The 20,030-nt window shown below is 33.7% G+C and overlaps 1 protein-coding gene across 1 annotated transcript in view; it reads right to left on the reverse strand.

The window, feature by feature from the left end:
* The window catches only part of CALB1 (calbindin 1), a 37,362-nt gene extending 19,913 nt beyond the window's left edge, over positions 1 to 17,449 (reverse strand). Inside the window, exons 1-3 of the mRNA XM_051970829.1 lie at positions 17,047 to 17,449; positions 16,385 to 16,461; positions 11,713 to 11,787 (exon numbers count right to left, since the gene is read on the reverse strand). Coding sequence (XP_051826789.1) covers positions 11,713 to 11,787; positions 16,385 to 16,461; positions 17,047 to 17,125 — 231 coding nt within the window. The 5' untranslated portion in view covers positions 17,126 to 17,449. The remainder of the gene's footprint in view (positions 1 to 11,712; positions 11,788 to 16,384; positions 16,462 to 17,046) is intronic.
* Positions 17,450 to 20,030: the final 2,581 nt, after the last annotated feature.

Consider the following 20,030-nt stretch of genomic DNA (forward strand, 5'->3'; position numbering starts at 1 on the left):
ATATGATAGTGTTGGGTGGATTAGGAGAATGAATGACTAATAGGATCCTTGATGAGAAGGATTTGGGTCAATGGATATTTTTAAGACAGGGAGATGTTACATATTGTGAAGTACACACAAAACAACTATAGAAGTCATGTTCTAATTAAGAATTATGCAGTTAATTATTTTAATACTTACATAGTCATAAATTTATTATATTCTTGTTGAATTATTCAAATATCAACTTGGAAAAATTTAGTTTAAACTTTTCTCCAACATTTTCTGAAGTAATTCCAAAAATGTGCCTGCTAGACATAATATTCAAATTACAGAATTCTGGGAATGATGATGTAGAGTTTGCCATTCATCTCTTACAAACAACTTCTGACTTCTATGTGAGGTAAGCCCAGAACTCCACTAATTGGAAGTTCTTTAAATAAAAGACGATTTCACATTTACTTGGGATTATGTAATTTTTAAAGTAGAAGTACATATATATGTGTATGTGTATATGTATATATATATATATATATATATATATATATATATGAACTGTTATTATAGAATAATTTTACATGCATATGAATTTCTAATAACTGGGGGAGATAGGAAAAAAATTTACATGATAATGTTATTGTCTATTTGAAAGGAATAGCAAGTTGTGCATAGTAGATTTACAGTTTCAAGTCGTATATAATCATCTTTTTATTGTATTATGTTATAGAAATACTTAGTTTTTCCCCATAAATTAAAAATAACATAAAATAAAGCACTTTTATGCCTGTAGTATCCTTATTTCATTGATACAAGTCTCAATCTAATGACTATTAATTACTAATATTAATGTTAATGGTGATAAGTTAATGCAGAAACACATTTTTTGATAATTACAGACTTATAGACCCAGAACTTGACTGAAGTACCTTTCATATTAATTTTCTCCAAACTATATTGCAAAGAAATTTGGATGTATTGAATTATTGATTTTAAACTGGCAGTGTAAAATAGTATCAACAAGGCCAAATTAGATTTTTGTTCATTAAATAAAACTACTCTAATTTTACATAAAACAACTCATTTCAATTTCAGAGTAGCAAAATAGTGTGCTAGACATGAATTTGGGAAGACTTGTGACATTTATTAGCTGAGTGACATTGAGCAAGTCTGATTCCCTAGGATATATCTATTAAACTATGTCATCTGGTTTCAAGTGGGAGATTGAGTTCCCACATCACTGAGATCACAGATCCTTGACCTATTAGTTTACAGATTCTCTAGGACATATCTATTAAGATATAGTTTTCATCTGGACTCAAGGAGTATACTGAATTTCCATGCTGCTGAGATCATAGATTTTTGACCTGTTAGCTTACTCCATTTCATACTATAATTTGATCTGCCAATGAAAAGAGGCTATTGCTGATTTTCAACTTTAAAGAAACCAGATTTTTGATAATCCAATATATTACCCAAGGAATAAGCCTGTTCAATATAATGTCTAATTGGGCACATTCTCTTCCCACTACACTGACCTGCTAGTTATTTTCAATATGTGATATTATATTTCAAATGCCTTTCAAAAGTCATCCCCCATCTCTGGAATGTTCTTCCTCCTCACCTCTGTCTCTTATAATTGCTTTCTCCATTCAAGGCTCAGTTCAAGTACCACCTTTTATCTGAGGTCCATCCTGATCCTCTCACTTGTTAAGACTCCTTCCTAAAATTATTTGGTATTTACTTTGTATGTGTTTTGTGTTTAGTTTATTTTTCTTGTTCCATTTCTTTTAGTAGAGTGTAAACTCTTTAATAGGCTATTTTTGTTTTTGTCTTTATATTCTCAATACCTGGCACATAATAGGTGTTTAATAAATATTTAATTTGTCGACTTGACAGATGGTCATATACTCTCTGCTTAAGCACTTCTAGGAACAGATAAATCATGGTTTTCACCAGGCTTTCTATTTCATTTTTAGACAGAGCTTTTAGAAAAATCATCCCTTATATGAATCTCAGGCCTGCTTTCCTATGTTTTGTCATAGATTGTGCAGTAATTGTACCTTCTGGAGCTGCAGAGAATGTCAAGTCTCTCTTCCAAATGATAGCTCTTCAAACATTTGAAGGTAGCTATTATGTCCAACTAAGTATGCTTTTTTATAAGTGTCCAATACTCTTTTTATAGTTCCCCAAAGACTTTCTCTTATGTTATATAGGAATGTGGAGCAAAAGAGTCACGGACTCCTTTTTCCTAACTCTTTAGTGCAATAGTCTCCAAACTTTTTGATCACATGACTTTAACAATATTTTTGTGCATGCATCTCATGTATATAAACATACATAAAACATGTGTGTATGTACATATATGCATGCCTGTAAACACATATACATAACCCAATGCCTACATATGTATATATTTATGCATTTAAACATACACACCTGATTATATGCATATATAATGTATATATGCTACTTATAAAAAGAATGGGTTTGGGACAAAAGTAATGAATTCTATTTTGGACATGCTAAATTTATTTGTCTAAGGGACAATTTAGTTGAAATGTCTAATAGGCAGTTTGTAAAGTTGGACTAGAGCTCAAGATAAAGATTAAAAATGTACATGTAGAACTGGGAATTGTTTGTACAGAGATAATTAAATTCATGAAAACTGATTAAATCATCAAGGGAGAAAGTATAATGAAAAAGGCCATGGAAACCTGTGGGAAACCCATAGTTGCATGGCCTGATGTTGATGATGATAAAGCAAAGAAGACTGAGAAAGGGTGATCCCACAGATAGAAGGAGAACTAAGCGTGTCATGACAATTCAGAGAAGAAATTATTTGGATAGTAGTATCAAATGCTACAAAGAGGACAAGAAGGATGAAGATGGAGCAAAAAAAATTGATTTTGGCAATTAGTAGTTTAAAGAAAATAGCTTCAGTTAAATGAGGATCCAAGACTAAAGGAAAACCTATAATATTGGAAAGATGATTGTGCTCTCTGCAGAAATAGAAATTTAGAAGGGTCAACTTTAGGGAAAAGATTATATATTCTGATATTATAATACAATATATTTCTGGCTTCTTATCCTATGCCACTCACTCTTTCCCACCAAAACCTCCAAATATTTATGGGGAACATATATGTAAATATACATATATGTGTGTATATGTATATATAGTGCATGTGTGTGCGCACATATGTGCGAATGCTTTTTGGGATGGCTTACTCACCGGTCATTTCCTGAAGCAAAGAGCCTGATACTAAGTTAATTTGGTGGCCTTGGAACATGGAAATTGTGTAGGGTGGGTCATGGAAATTTACTGCAGCTACTATAGGTGCCCAGTCAGATTAGGATATGACTACCTTAAGGGACCTTTGCCCAATGTAGCCATAGAAGACTAGCAAGATTAGAAGAAAGCAAAGTAGATGAATATTTATGTTGAAGACAGACCTATCATTTGATAAAAGAGGAATGTGTTGCATGTAATCCGTTTTTCTACTCTTTGGTTAGTATCGTGCTACTTGAGATTGAGCCACAGAGTGTCCATTTTGGAGATCATTGCTCAAAACAAGAAGGAGATGACTGGAAAAAATTATGGCAACCAAATTAGTGGGATTAGGAATAAGAAGCTTGACTGAGAAAAGGAAATATAAATCTATTATCTCTCATAAGAATATGATATCTAAGATAATGAGCCAAATAATAGATAAAAGAACATAACCCATTTATTAATAGATAAATGTTGAAAGAACATGAACAAGGGGCAGTTAGGTGTTGCAGTGGATAGAGTACCAGCTCTGAAGTCAGGAGAACCTGAGTTCAAATCTTGTCTCAGACACTTAACATTTTCTAGCTGTGTGACCCTGGGCAAGTCACTTAACCACAATTGCCTCAACAACAACAAAAAAGAATATGACCAAAAAAGTAATTGCTTACTATTAACAACCATAAGAAAGACTGCTCCAAATTACTAACAATAAGAGAAATGAAAATCCAAATAGCTCTGAGGTTTCATATTATATCTAGCAAACTGGCAGAAGATGAGAATCTTTGATATTGGAGAAGTTATGGGAGTATAGATGATAAATTGATCCAACCATTATGGAAAGCAATTTGAAATTATGTCTAAACTCTTTAATGCAGAGAGCCCAATGCTAGGCACATACTTCAAGATGGTCAGCATAAAAAGACATATTTCATATATACCACAATATTTGGAGCAAAAATCTGTGTTCAAGAACTGGAAATAATACATCAATTAAGGAATAATTAAACAAGTTGAAAATGAATATAATTAATATTGCTATAAAAAACAATGTAAATAATACAAACCAGGAAAGCAATATACATAATGATTCCAACAACGTAAAAGGAAAGAACAACCAAAAAGTTGAAATAAATAGTCACATTTGGTCCCCAAAAGATATGAGGAAACTTTTTTTTCCTCTTCTTTGAAGAGATAGGGGACTATAGGTTTGGGACATTCCGGCTACTTTTAATGTGTTGGTTAATTTTGCTGAAATTTTTTCCCTTCCTTTTTATTCTTTGGTATAAGGGATGGCTCTTGTAGGGTGAAAGGATGGGCAAAAGGAAATGTGTTGATGTAATTATGTTAATAAATGCATGGATGATATAGAAGTACTTTGATTGGCTCAATTGGATCAAAAGAATTGTGATCTTCTGTCTGTTCTTGCTGAAGATAGTAAATGTGATATTGGACAAATGTGTTTCTTTGTACATGCCATTTATTCAATAACAACAATAAGAGTTGTAGAATAACAGTAATAATTATAACATTTGAGAAGCACTCTAAAGTTTGTAAAGCATTGTTGAAACATTATCACATATAAATGCTATGACAACCCTGTAAGGCAGCTAGGACATATTTTGTTTATGTCCATTTTGTAGGTGAGGACACCAAAAGTCAGCCAGGTTAAGTGACTTGCTTGATCACATACAATTAGTTACGTATCAGAATCAGGATTTGAATTCAGATCTTCACTGCAATTTTGTCATATTATCTATTAACCACACTCGTTCAGTTCATTAAATCAAATTACTAAATCTTTTTTTCTTTTGGTCTCATTGAAATATGTATATTAAATGTAATGTCATGTAATTTTTTTTTTTTTTTTTTTTTTTTGCTGAGGCAATTGGAGTTAAGTGACTCAGGTCCTCCTGACTTCAGGGCTGGTGCTTTATCCATACATATGTAATCACAAAAATCATATCTTTAAAAAAATAGAAAGAAAACTCACAGTTACTAAATGTCATATTAATTGAACTAGATGACATTTAAGGCCTTTTTCATACTTGACAATCTATGATTCTAAAAAAAAATTACTAACATGATCCAAGAAAATCAATTTTAAGTGCATTCCACAAGAGTGATAATAGCTAGCATTTATATAATAATTTATACAATACTTGAAGGTTTATAAAGAGCTTGAGATGTGTTATCTCATAAATTATTACTGTGATTATTTTAATAATAAGCATCTATCTCTTATCTATCTTCACATATAAAAGCACACAAATTAATAACTTTTAAGATTATATTAATATGATTATCTCCATTTTAGAAACTGAGACCAGCCAGTCCCTTCTTCCTTAGGGCCCTCAACTCACTCATCTTTGAAGTACAGAAAGGGGGTGGAATTGTTAAAAACTTTTTTGAATTCCTTAACAAAAGGTCCCTGAGCATATAATGGACATATATTTGTGTATTCCTGTAAAAAAAGTTGGTTCTCCTATTCTTAAGTCCTATTAACTCCTATTCCTAATTCTTATGAGAATGGAACAGCCAGGTGGTTCTGTCTTCAGCTTAAATCATGTCTAGAGGCCTTAACTTCAGAGCTTCCAAAAAGAGAGAAAAGAATTTCACAACTGCTCTTGAGTTATGGGAATTTTAGTTGAAAGGGACTTCATTTAACAGATGAAGAGACTGAGGTCTGAAGACATTAAATGATTTATTCAGGTTTGCATAGTGAGTAAGTAGCAAAGCCAGCATCTGTGCCTAGTTCCTCCAAATTGAGAGCTCTTTCCATTATACTATAGATCGCCCATTATACTTTTTTGGGAATTTCTTTTTATTTATGATTTCTCAGATGAGTGCATTTGGACTTCTAATCTCATCATTCAACTGCAGCTACTCTTTCCAATAATACCAATGATGTATTAGTTGCTAGATCTGATGGGCTAATCTTTATGACTGTGGTTTTTGATGTTGTTTAATATTCCTTTTCTACTTTTTCTCTTATTACATTACTCTTTTTATTCTTTTCCTATTTTTTGGATCAGTTTTCAGTCTCTTTTGTTTAGTCATTGTCATTGTTTCCATCCCTATAGACTTTGGCTTGGACCCTCTTTTTCCATAAATTCTTTCTGAATAATCTTAGTAGTTGCTATGGATTCAACTATCACCTCCATACAGTGTTCTGAACTCCTACATCTCAAAATACCCATTGGAAATCTCTACTTAGATGTTACATAGGCATCTTGAACTCAAATTGTTCAGAATAAAGCATGATCTATTTCCTTAGTGGAGGGAAATTTTCTGGGGCCTCCATTTTGAGCAGAGGGAACAAAAAAGAAAGTTACATGATAACTATTATATATTTTAAAAGAAAAGCAAGTTGGACATAAGAGAATTGCATTTTTGCAACCATCTTTTAAAAAATTCTACTATGTTATGAAAGTACTTGTGTTATTTTATAAATTAAAAATAAAAATAATTGGAAAAAAGATGGTAGGCCATTGTAAATGGAGTTGGGTACTAGATTCCTGGACAAGTGCAAGATAGAATATGTTAAGCTAGGTTGCCTATATCCAAGTTATACACAACACAAACACATACACATCTATCTCAATCTCAATCTTGATACCTATATCTACGTGTTTGTGTACTGGGCCTATCTCTGTGAAGCCTTTTCTTCCTGAGTTCAAATCTAGCCTCAGACAGTTACTACTTGTGAGACCCTGAACAAATCACTTAACCCAGCTTGCCATAGTTTCCTCATCTGTAAGATGAGATGAAGAAGGAAATGGCAAACCACTAGTATCTTTGCTAAGAAAACTCTCAAATGAAGTCATGAAAAGTTGGACCCAACTGAAACTAATCAATAACAACAAGATGCATCTATATCAAGAGGAAAACATAAACCTTTTGTCAGGAAACAATACTAGGTTCCCACATACTGCCTAAAAGCCCAAGTTAAAAGCTTGCACACTTAACACTCTCTTAGGAAAGATCTCTGTGCTTTAATGTGAGTGCCACAGAGGAAATTTCTATTACTTTGCTGCTAAATCATTCAGTCCTCATTTTTAATTATTTTAATCGTCCTCTGCAGAAGAGCTATTAGTCAGAATATATTTAGAACATTTTTGACTGTCGTGGTATTTGTTAAATTATCACAGAGATTTGGTGTGCACGTTTTGCAATCATTTTCTGAACCTCGATATTTCTTAGCTGCCTTTGAGAGGATCTGTATAACATTCTTGTAGCTAACTTTTAAAGAAGTATTTAAGTTTGGGCTATTGTTTCCCCTCTAGTTATGTTTCTAGGCAATATATTTGCTGTCTCCCGTTCCTGAAGTGTACTCTCCTTCTTTTCCTCTGCCCTTTAGATTTCCTGGAGTTCTACAAATGCTGACTTTTACATGAAACCTTTTCTGATCCCCTCAGCTGCTGGTGTCTCCCTCCTGAAATGACTTTGTATTTATTATTCACATACTTATTGTGTGTGTGTGTGTGTGTGGGGTGGGTGTTGTATCCACTAATAGAATATAATCTCCTTAAAGGAAGGGACCATTTTATCTTTATATCTCTATACGTGGCACAAAGACGACCCATAGTAAATTCTTAATAAATGCTTGTTAATTTATATAAATATGTCAGTGATAAATGTAAAGAAGAAAAGGATCTCAGAACCCAAGTAGTCTAATAATCTTGGTAAGGAAACTAAGGCTCATGGCTATGGACAGTTGTCCAAGGTTGTATTCTAGAGTAGTAGCTAGGTGGCACCATAGTGCACAGAATGCCCAGTCTGGAGTCAGGAAAACTCATTTTGCTGAGTTCAAATGTAGCCTCAGACATTTACTAGTTGAATGATCCTGGTCGAGTCACTTAACCCTATTTGTCTCAGTTTCCTCATCTACAAAATGAGTTGGAAAAGGAAATAGCAAATCACTACAAGATCTTTGCCAAGAAAACACAACTGGGGTCACAAAGAATTGGACACAATTGAAAAATGAGATCTAAAGGTTGTATAGATAGTAAGACTCAGATGTAGGATTCAAATGGACTTGAGAGCCAGTGCTTTGTCCTTTGGACCACACAGCTTCCTCTGTTTTGATAGGAACTTTGCCACTTTTGAATGACAAGATTCAATTCCAATCTAAAAGACTCAGTCCTCATTTCTAATGCAAACAGGAGGATGATTGCTCAGTTTACTTTGAATTCTGGAAGAGCTCTTAAATACCAGTTCTCAATGAGCATTAAATAGCATCAGATTTAGCTTCCACATCTCTACAGAAACATCAAAGTAATGCTATACGGAATATAATTAGATGGCTTATCACGATTTTGGGGGAAACAGGGGGTTCATCTTAAGAGCAAGCATCTGTTTCCCCTTGCTTCAGAGAGTGGGAGTTTGGGAGAAGGACTCTCATTTTTTTAATATGTGAATCTCTCCTCCCTCCCCCCTCCTCTCTCTCTCTTTCTCTCTCTCTCTCTCTCTTTCTCTCTCTCTCTCTCATTTGTCTCTTTGTTTCTTTCTCATTCTTCTTCCATTTCTTTGTAAGATATATGTAGTTTATATATATTATATATACTATACACATTTATATCCTTCCTAGCTTGACTTTTACATTATATTTCAGATCGAATAAGGCAAAGACTCACCTCTAAACTTTCAAGCTTCTCACTAAACCTTTTCTACAGTACTTGAAGTAATTCTCATTTTATCACTCTATTAACTTTTTTCTTTCTTCATATCTACATATGATCTGTGCCCAAACTTGCAATTCTTCCTTTTTTTTTTTTTTACATCTCTAGTTCTTCTCTTTCTCTCTAATCACTCTAACTCTTTTCATGACCAGTTCTTTATCACCTCTCCTCTAGACAACTGCAATTATTCTAATTGTTCTCTCTGACTCTAGTCTTATGACCATCAATCTATTCTGCACACCACTACCAGACTAGTTTTCAAAAATTATAGTTCTGCAAGTTGTAGTGGGAAAAATACTACCAACAATCAGGAAACTTAAACTCTATGATTCTACAATTTGATCTCAGTCCTTTCATTTAAAACTTTAAATGGCCTAATTTCTACAGGGTAAAAGTTAAATTCTCCATTTTGACATTTAAGATCCTCTAAAATCTTACCTCACCTTTTCTTTTCAATCTTCTTATTTATTACAACTTTCCAATAGTTGTCTTCTGTTAGTTATGCAGACTTCTCTATTCTTCCAACATGGAATCAGGAAGACCTGAATTCAAATTTGGCCTCAGGCACTATCTATTTGACTCTGGGCAAATCACTTAATCTTTGCCTCATTTTCTTCAACTATAAAGTGAGAAGAATAACATCTACCCTGCAGGGGTTGTTGGGAGGATAAAATGAGAAAAATATTTGCAAAGTATTTAGCACTGAAACTAGTATAACTAATAAGTATCTGAGGGCAGATTTGAACTCAAGTCCTCCTGACTAGAGGGTCCATACTCTATCCATTGTATCACCTAGCTGCCAACATTTTCACATGTATTATCTCCTTTGATCCTCTCTATAACTCTGTGAGATAGATTCTGTTATCATCCCCATTTTGCAGATAAGAAAACTGAGATTGAAAGAGTTACATGAGTTATTTAGTGTCATATAGTCAGTAAGTATCTGGGGCAAGACTTTTGACTCCAAGTTCAGCACTCAAACCACCTTATCACCTGCTTTCTATTTCTTTTCTATGAACAGGTAAATTTTCTCTTTGCTCAAATGGCTCCATTTTCTAGTTACTGCACCTTCTTTGATGCAATGCTTGACACACCTGCCAAGTGATTCTTGCCACACAATTAATATAAACCCTAAACCATTCTGTGAATAAGCTAAAGGTCAGGGAATATGATCAATGTATCAGATTAAACATTTGAAATTTTGCTTTTATGCAGGCCTATTTACCTTATAATTTTACATGCACAAATACACGTACACATACTAGTCAGATATGTGATAATATAGAAAAAACATATATATCCATACAAATATAATCTTGGGGAGCAAAGAAAATGATTTTTACATATTCTACTCAACTGAGTGCTACTGACTAAATTAAATGATAGAAATAATAGTTCAGAACCATGGAATTCTTCAGGATGGAATATATTAAGTGTAACATGACAGGCTTTCTTCCTCTTTTAGAATTATAAAGCATGTCAAACTCTGAAATAGCCACATCTATAGTTTTCCTAATTTCAAGATTTCCAGCTAATTTTGAATGATTCAATGTTACCATCTCATTTATGTTCATTTTAAAGTAATTTTCTTATCTGAGATCATTTCATTTCCAGATTAGTTGGTCTCGATGTCAATGTAAGTCCCATTACTATTAATTTATCTATTCATCTAGTAATGAGTTACATGTAGGCATAAAAAGAAGCATATGCCCTGGGGGAAAATTTAATTACATTGATAATAATAGTATTCTGTACCTACATTCTATTTATGGTGATTTCCTTTTTTTTAAAAGTGTATTTCATATATGATTGATCTCTTTAAAGTTATTTCAACTAACCGAGTCAAAGGTGTGCCCTTATTAAGTATTCTTTGGAGCCAGGATATTTCACAGTCTAATAAGTGTGTGAACTTAAAGTTTAAAAATAAGAAAAATGTAATTATGCTTGTGATTCACTGGAACACTTTAAAGTCTGTCCCTTGAACGAGAAATCATGCCCTGGATTTCTTGAAGAGTCATGAAAGAAAGAAGGAAAATAGGATAAAAATCTGGCAAAGAAGAGAGAAAATAAAGGCCGGCTACCTAAATCCAAGAAGGCAAAAGGGATTTCAAAGTCTTGTTCTCATTTACTGTCAAAAGAAAGTCACACTTAATAAGAAAATTCCTAGTCAGAAGGTAAGATTTGCCTCTCACAATTTTAATTTTTTAGAGATTCTGAAAAAACTATTACTATCTGATGTTAAAAAAATCAGATAGTTGACAAAAGGTACCTCTTTTTTTTCCCTTGGAGTTGAGTCAGCTGCCTGAATTCTAGAAGCAATGGTATAACCCTGTTACAATGTTACAATATCTAAGAAGGTTTTCTCTTTACAACAGGGAAAGATCTGTCATATTTGATGCAAGGAGAAAGAAATGAAACCTATACATGACGCTTCATTGTGGATAAAAGATTAAATAAAGTAGCATGGTTTAATGGGAAGATCATTGGGGTGTCAAGAAATGGGTCATAGTATAAAATCTACAAACTGGTTATTTGAAATTGGACAATAATCTAAACCAATCTGAGTCACTCATTCTTCATTTGTAAAGTGAAAGAGTTGAATCAGAGAAACTATATAGTTACTTTTCAATTCTATTCCAGATCTTTTTTTTTTTTAATGGAAGATAATTTACTCAGTGTGGGTTAGGAGTCGGGGAGAATTACCATACAGTCTTAGCTACCTAATGAAACACATTTGTTACAACTATTTTTCAGAGAAATGCACAGATAAAGAAGTTTGCTTACCTCTACCATTCCTATTTTTCCATCATCATTCTGCCCATACTGATCCACAAAAGTTTTCATTTCAGGTGACAAATCCTACAAATGGTCAAAAAGATAAGTTATTTAGTAGAAATTTGTAACTATTTTATTCTTTAATGCTCATGATATGGCACAAAATACACAAAATTGATAGTATTTAGCATGTGCCTTATTAAACATGCTCTTGGAAGTGGAAGACTTGGTTGATACAGAATTGTTACAGATTTCAAAGGTAATATGTGAAGGCAGTGTATTGTGATTGTCAGAGGACTGGCCATGAAGTTAAGAATACCTGGGTTCAAGTTCTGACCCATCCTAGCTATTATCAAGAGTAATTCAAAAGTGTAATTAGGTAAATTCATTTAACTTTAGGGTTGGAGACAACATTCTCAAATGTTAAGTTAAAGATGAGTTGGCAATCTGCACCAGAATAAGTACTTTCCCATGCTGATAAAATTACAAATCCAAATGAACAAACAAAAAATGTTACAGTTATGATGACCAGTTTCAAATATATTTTTCATATTCTTTACCATTCTTAGTTTTGAGAATTTAGAAATATTGAATCCAACACTAGCTGACACTTTACATAGCACTTTAAGTTTTACAAAGTGTTTTTGATATATCTCCATTTGATCTTCACAACAACCCTATTACAAATATAATTATACAGACATGAAATCTGAATTGAGTTAATTGTTCATGTTTACATAGCTAATAATTGCCAGAGGTGAGAATTGGACTCCTGTCTGTACTGGTTTCAAGTCCAAGATTCTTTCCACCAAACACTACCTATTCTAATATATTCAGCCCATTTAAATGGAAAATATAAACTGGTAATGTACTTAAAGACAATGTATCTCAGAAACCATTAGCCTGGAATGAGAAATATTACTTGTTAAATACTGGATAGATCACTTAATCTCTTTGGGCCTCAACCTTTGTAAACCATAAAATTAAGGGTTTAGACAAGATAATGTTTAAGATCTCTTCTAAATTTAATCTTTATGATTTTTATATTACTGACTCTTCTATGAATACTTCTACCTTTAACTCCACTATGTAATCTTGTCATTTTATCAGATATGAATGTGTTAACATAGCTCACTAATTTTTTTAAACTTGGAAGAAATTACAAATTGGAAGGTAAAATTCCTTTGAAAACCCCTATGTGAAAGAAAGTTAGGAATGTTTGTAACAAGGAAGAAGACAAATTATTTATTTTTATATGAGAGCAATATATGCTTGAACCAAAAATACTTAACCATTATGCTCATCTAAGAAAGACCACAGCTGAGATCTGGGGTGACTTTTTTTTTTAACTTGCTGATAACAGTTGGCTCTCAGAGTTTTGCCTAGAAGCATCAGCTTAAAGAAGTGTTTTCTAATGTTCATGTGTTTTCAGCTTTACTTTCTACAAAATTTTCTATTTTACATATATTAAAAATACGAGCATAGAGAGTTCTGCCATTTCTTCTATATGTGATCTTTGGTAAATTATGTGAATCTCAGTTTCCTTATCTGTAAAATAAAGTGAGTTTGAATAGCTGATCTCTAAATCTCTTGCAGCTCTAAATTTAAATTTATAATCCTATCAGTTGGTTTAAGAATAAAAACTCTAATTTATTTGGTCATGCTTTGGTTTGGTCTTTCCATCTGTACCTTAAGTTGTGTTAGCTTTCCAGTACTTAGATTACACACAGGCTTTTTATCGTCTGAATATAGGCTAAAATCCAAGAAGCTGACTTTGTCAACATAGTTCTATAACATGGCCCACTTCTGTGTTTAACTAGGGCCAAATAAACCTTATTTCACCAACTGAAGCCCATTTTAAATAGGCCACCATGTTCTAATATTTTACTCTTTGGCCTTGGAAAAATCAATTAGGCCTCAGCTTCCTGATAAATGAGATGAATGTGTATGACTTGCCTTTTACCCAAATTGATAGAGAAACCAATAAGTTAATATAATTTTAAAAGTTATATATTGAGGCTAATTATTACTATAGGGTTGGTAGTATCACAAAGTCAATTTTGATTTGGTGTATATCTCTTTCAGTAAAAGTGAGGTAACAAAGCAATTTGAAACTAAATCCATTATTTCAGCTTTATAGACTACCAATAAGAAGCAATTTGCAATTATTTAAATTTACATGAAAGAAAAAAATGTCAAAAAATTAAATGAGAGAACTCACAGAGTGGGAATACTGACAATATAAAACTCTTAATTTTTGATAGAATCTAATTTGCAAATTTAATTTCCCCAGAGCAGTAGATGTTAAATTAGCATTTGGGAAAACAGAATTAGGGACCAATGATTTTTAGCAACAGATTTGTAATTAAGAATGTGAACTCATTGGACAAGGATTACAGCCAAATAAATGTTTTACTGAGTGTACAGTACAGGGCAATAATACAGGGAAATTATAACTAAATCAAAATTTTGTTAAAATTGGTTACCTAAGTGCCAATTTTGGCATGACATACTAAATTTTAAATATTCACTTAGCTCTTATGACTTTATATGACTCTTTATGACTCTTATATGACTTTAGGTCATATTTAATATAAATAAAACATCTAAGAGTTCATGAGTATTAAGAAAAGACTATTTTCAGACTTAGTGACGTTTTAAGTCCTAAAGCAGAATTGGTATAGGATTCTAGTTTTGGGGTTGAGGTTTCCAGTCTTTCCATCCCAGAAAAGGACATGAAATTTTCAAAAGGAGAATTTAACGAGGTAAGATATGTCAAATAGTCCTCTAATGAATGTGTTTCCAGAAATATTATTAATATCTGAAATCTCCAATATTGTATAATCATAATCCAGAAAAAAAGTTTAGGGATCAATATATCAGGAAATTTGTGATGATCGATCCCTTGATAATACTGAAATTTATTATTGTGGGTTTGGTTGCTTTGGTAGAATAATCCAGAAACATAGTCATGACAAAGAGGGAAAAATAAGCACTAACCACTTGCAAAATATAACATAATATACAGGCACAACCTATAAAAAGATATAAATGGTATAGTGGGAGGAATGCAAGACTTTTTTTATAGTACTTGGTGAATATTTTAATTTTCAGGAGGCAAAATGAGCTTTAAAGCATTAAGTTTGTTTCTAGAAAATCTGGTTTCTTTGTAAAAACTGCAGATTTATTTGTATTCATATTTAAAGCCATCAGCCTTTTGAATAACTGACTCAAATGTTCTCATTCTTAGATGTTATGGGAAAACTGAATTTTAAAAATAAGTTAACTTTAAGTATATATTTAAAACAATTTTCATTAATGTAGAAATAAATACCACTGAATTGCAGTGGAGCATTTTGATGGATTTATTCACATGAAAAACTTATCAGATCTCCTCTCTCCTTTTTTTTTTTGGAAAGATGACGAAGATGTAAAAAAAAAAATGTTTTGAGTAACATTATATCTGTATAACATAGTCCTTATAGCATTATTTGGTTTTGAACACAATTGACCAATGACTTCCACAATCATCATTTTATGGTGAAGACCTCTAAAGGACTGATGTAAAGTAATATATGTCATATGTAGATTTAAGTCATAAGTTTGCAGTTAGAAAGTAGGGATTGGAGATTAAAAAGCTACATTGAATTTGGAAAGGGTCATTCATACATGAAAATAAATAAATTATTCCGAAAAGCTTTTCCTACTGAAATGAAGTCTTATATAAATCCCAATATATTAAATGAAATTATAACCTATTTTTTTCCTTTACATAACTATCTCATAAGAGCACTTCTTTACATGGGAGGGCACATTAGGTTCTGGTACTATGTCCCCCTCCCTCCTTTAAGTGTTGTCTAGGTAACAAAAATAATTCCTCATTTGCTTAATAACTATTTTTAAGCATTTACATCCAATGGTGATTTTCTACGTACTATTATTGACACCAATAGTCATAATGCTACATTCTGATTCTTATAATCATCTCATTTCTCACAGCTTTAACTTTTTTATTACTCTCTTACAAAGAAATATTGAGAGCTTTTCAACTAATTTTTTTTTCACTGTTAGAATGCATTTTGCTCAGTTTTTGCTTCTGGAAATGGTGGAGCAACACGTCCTTCCCCCATCCCCTTGGCTCGAATTCCTCACCCATTTCTCCTTTCAACACAAGAACAGCACATATTGCTACATAGGAAACCTGCAGATCTATTTCCTGACCACCAAGGGGCAGAAACAGATTTCTGCCCCCTTCACTTTCCACTAAGAAAGCAGAGTTAAAGATTAGCTTAACCAGCTTATTCCCTGTTACAGGTACTGATGTGTAAAAGGATCAGACCGGCAACTCTTCCTATTGAGATTTTTGTATCACAAGTTCAAACTATATGATTTTAAAGCAGCCACATTTGAGCTAGTAGTTTTTTTACGTTCAATGAAGTGAAAAAAAATATTTGGCGAACTGTTTTAAAATAGTGAAGAAACCTTTAAATGTAAAATTAATTGAAAAATTAAGTTACTGCCATTTGATCTTTCACGAGAACTTGCAGATGCATTTTTGCCCCCAGTGGCGAAAGTATTTATTTATTTAAAAAAGATTTGTCATATACTTTTAAATAAACGAAGGGAAAAAAAAACCCTACACAACTAAAATAACACCCAGACTTTAAAGAACCGAACCTACCAATCCAGCCTTCTTCCGCGCCTGCTGCAGCTCCTGGATCAAGTTCTGCAGCTCCTTACCTTCCAGGTAACCACTTCCTGCAAACAACAAAAACATTTTGCTGGTACTCTTGAGTTTTTCCTTCAACTCTCGGGTTAATTTTATGTGTGAATGCGCGCGGGTGAGGTGGGGTGTGCGGGCGTGTGCTGGTCAGAAAAAAACATTTTCAGTCTCTATATTTATAAGCAACAGAGACATCAGGGCACAATTATAGCTCTTAAAGATAGTTAAAGATAAGCAGAGTATTTCTCAGGCTTAAGGTAGAAGATATTTAAACTTTAATCCATACAAGGGGGGCAAAATGCATTGAGTCCCAGAGAGCAACCATAGAGCTCGCAGAGAGCATAGCAACCCCCAGATAAAGTCTCCTTCCAGAGCAGCTTCTTTCCTACTCTCATTCCCCAAGCAAAAAGCTTGTGACGATAAAAGTTTTGCAATTACTTTAAAAGCAAAAATAACTACATCCATTCAGCCCTCAGGCAAAAGCAGTACAAACTTTTGGATTGTTTGTACAGTCCTTAGGGGTGGTGGTGAAGTTAGGAAAAAAAAAAAAAAGATAACTGCAAACAGGGCGTGAGGGAGCAACTTGAGATAGTAAAAAGTCAACAGAAAAAGATAGTCACCATCAACGTCGAAATGGAGCCAGATCTCGAAAAACTGTGAAGCTGTGATCAGGGATGCTTGCAGGTGGGACTCTGCCATTGTATCTGTGATCTCTGTGTGTGCCAGTGTATATATGTGTGAGTGGTTAACGAGTATGTATGAGAGATGGATTGTGTGTGTGAGTGTCTCTGTGCGTTTCTGTGTGTGTGTGTGTGTGTGTGTCTGTGTGTGTGTGTGTGTGGGTGGGTGGGTGAAAGAGCAAGTAGCTGTAAGAGAAGTGAAGCCTGGAAGTCCCGGGCGCTGTCCACGGTGCTGCTCAAAGTCGTTCTGTAGGTGATCCAGATTCTCTCCAGCACTCTCAGCTCACAGCTCTCTGAATTTATCAGGACAGCCTCAAGCCCAGCCACGCCTCCTCTTGCTTTCCATCCATCCCTCTCCCCTCGTGTCCCCGCCTCTTAGTCCCTCCTGTCTCTCCCCTCCCCTACAGTTTGCTTCCTTTTCTTCGCATTGAAGCAAAGCTACGTGCTTGGTGTGGCAGGAATCATCAGGTGGCGAGAGACCCCGTATGAAGATTAGGATCAGAGAACTTGAGTTTTCTTCTTCTTGAGTTTTCTCTGCCAGAAAACCACGGCTAAAATTCATTGATGCATACAAACTAAAAATACCTGATAAAAGTACTCATTTTTTAAAAATTTAAAATAAAAAGGAAGTTGATTAGGAGTTTTGTTGTGATGGTGGTGATTATTTGATCTAGACCAGTGATTCAAATAGTGTAGACTAGAGAACTCCCCAGTACTTATCCCAGAGTCTGGCACATAGTTGGTACTTAATAAATATTTATTGACTGATTGGAAACTCCATCTTGAATTTTTTGTCTTATAAAGATGTTTATGTCACTGAGAGCTTAAACAACTAAGCCATAACCACACAGTTAATATATAGAAAATGCAGACTTGAACCTAAGTCTTCCTTATTCTAAGACTAGTATGCTCTGATATTAAAATAATGATAATAATAAGAATTTCATTTAAAAAACCTCATTACATTTCAACTGGAAAAGGTGAAGTGGTCAAAAGAAGTAACTAAATCATGACTATGCATTATTAGGAGTGACTCATATTTCACTAGAACTTTTTAAAATGTATGTAATTCTCTCATAAAATACTGTGAGATAGGTAATGCAACTATTATTGCATTCTCATTTGACAGATGAAGGAATAGACTCAAAATAGGTAAATGGCATTCAGGGTAACATAACGAGTAAGAATGAAGATTACAAATCCAATTCCACTGATTCCAAGTTTAGAGCTATTTTTCCACTAAGTCATGTTATCTCTCTTTGTATTTTTATCTTTACAAAGGAAGTTGTGATTTGGAAATCAGGTAATTTGAAAGATTGTTGATGACCTTTTCTTTTTGCCTGAACTACTGATCTTCTCTTTGTGATAGATCACTGGACTCTAGGTCAAGAAGACTTTAGTTCAAGAATTGCTCCAGATACTTTCTGATACTTGTGTGACTCTGGGCAAATAATTTAATCTTTTTCAGATTCACTTCTTCATCTGTCAAATGAGGTTATTAATATCTGCAGTCCTTACTTCATAGAGTTGTTGTGAGGATAAAATGGGATAATGGACATAAACTTTACAAATCATAAAAGCCATGTCAATGTCAGTTATTATTAGTAGTAGCACTATTGGCAGAGCTTCCTATGATTTCTTATAGGGTTTGTATAAGTCATGCTTTCCTAATTAGAGGATAATTCCTCAGGTTGATATATTCTTTAACATCTTTCACAATCTAATGTCAATTCAAATTGTTGAATAAAAAAAAATTTAAGTATTGTTTGTGTGCCAGATATTGTGCTAAGTTTGGGTGGTATAAAACAAAAACAAAACATTCCATGCCTTCAAGGCACTATCAAGAAAGCACATAAAATAAAACTGGTAAGGAGATTGGATATACTTTGGAAGTAGCAGGTTGCTTAGTGCTGGAACCAAGGGTCTAGCAGAGATCGTCAGACTACGGCCTGTGGGCCAGATGTGGCAGCTGAGGACGATTATCCCCCTCACCTAGGACTATGAAATTCCTTTATTTAAATGCCCATAAAACAAAGTTTTTGTTTTTACTATAGTCCGGCCCTCCAATAGTCTGAGGGACAGTGAACTGGCCCCCTATTTAAAAAGTTTGAGGACCCTTGGTAAGGGTTAAGCTTAGGTTGAAGTAGGAAGGGGAGGAGGATGGCCAGTATGCAGATGACATGGTTTGGGAATAACTAAGGAGTGTCATGATGGCTTCTCCAGCATTACCTCATATTATACCCCTAGTTCCTGATAATCTATTCCAGTGTATTTCAACCTTTCTACTCTTTTATTATACTATTGTTTATACTTACAATACTTCTCTTTCTTAGTCTTCATCTATTGAAATTCTGCTCATCTTTCAAGAATAAGTTTATTTATTTTAAATATAAAACCATGCTTTCCCTGACGTCTCCAAGCTCCTATGTTTTGCCTTGATCAATGTAATGTCTGGGCTAGCTTTCTGGAGGATCTCTGGATGGGCCTTGGTCGTTAGGTGCAAAAGTGATGAAGGCAGGACAACCACCATGAGGTTGGTCAAAGATGGAGTCTGGAGTCTGGAATCTGGAATCTTGAATCTTGAGTCTTCTCTGTGTCTGTGGCTGAGAGAGTCTTCTGTGTCTGAGACTCTCTTAAATACCTCAGTACATTTTGGCACATACAGGTCCCTTTCCCTTCTTAAAAAAAATTAAAAAAAAATACTTCAGTATAATTACATCACTACAACACACTGAGCATGTGCAACCATTATATCACCATATCACATTAAGAATATGTTTAGAGAACCATTATCTCACAATAAGTAGATGTTTAACTATAAGCACCCTGCTGTCCTTGATTCAAGTACATCTTTTCAGAGTTCTCTACATCTCCTGCTTTCTTTTGTTTTAGAACACAGGTGGTCACGCCTTCCCTGACTTCTC

This window comes from Antechinus flavipes, chromosome 1, assembly GCF_016432865.1.
Source record: "Antechinus flavipes isolate AdamAnt ecotype Samford, QLD, Australia chromosome 1, AdamAnt_v2, whole genome shotgun sequence".
Lineage (NCBI taxonomy): Eukaryota > Metazoa > Chordata > Mammalia > Dasyuromorphia > Dasyuridae > Antechinus > Antechinus flavipes.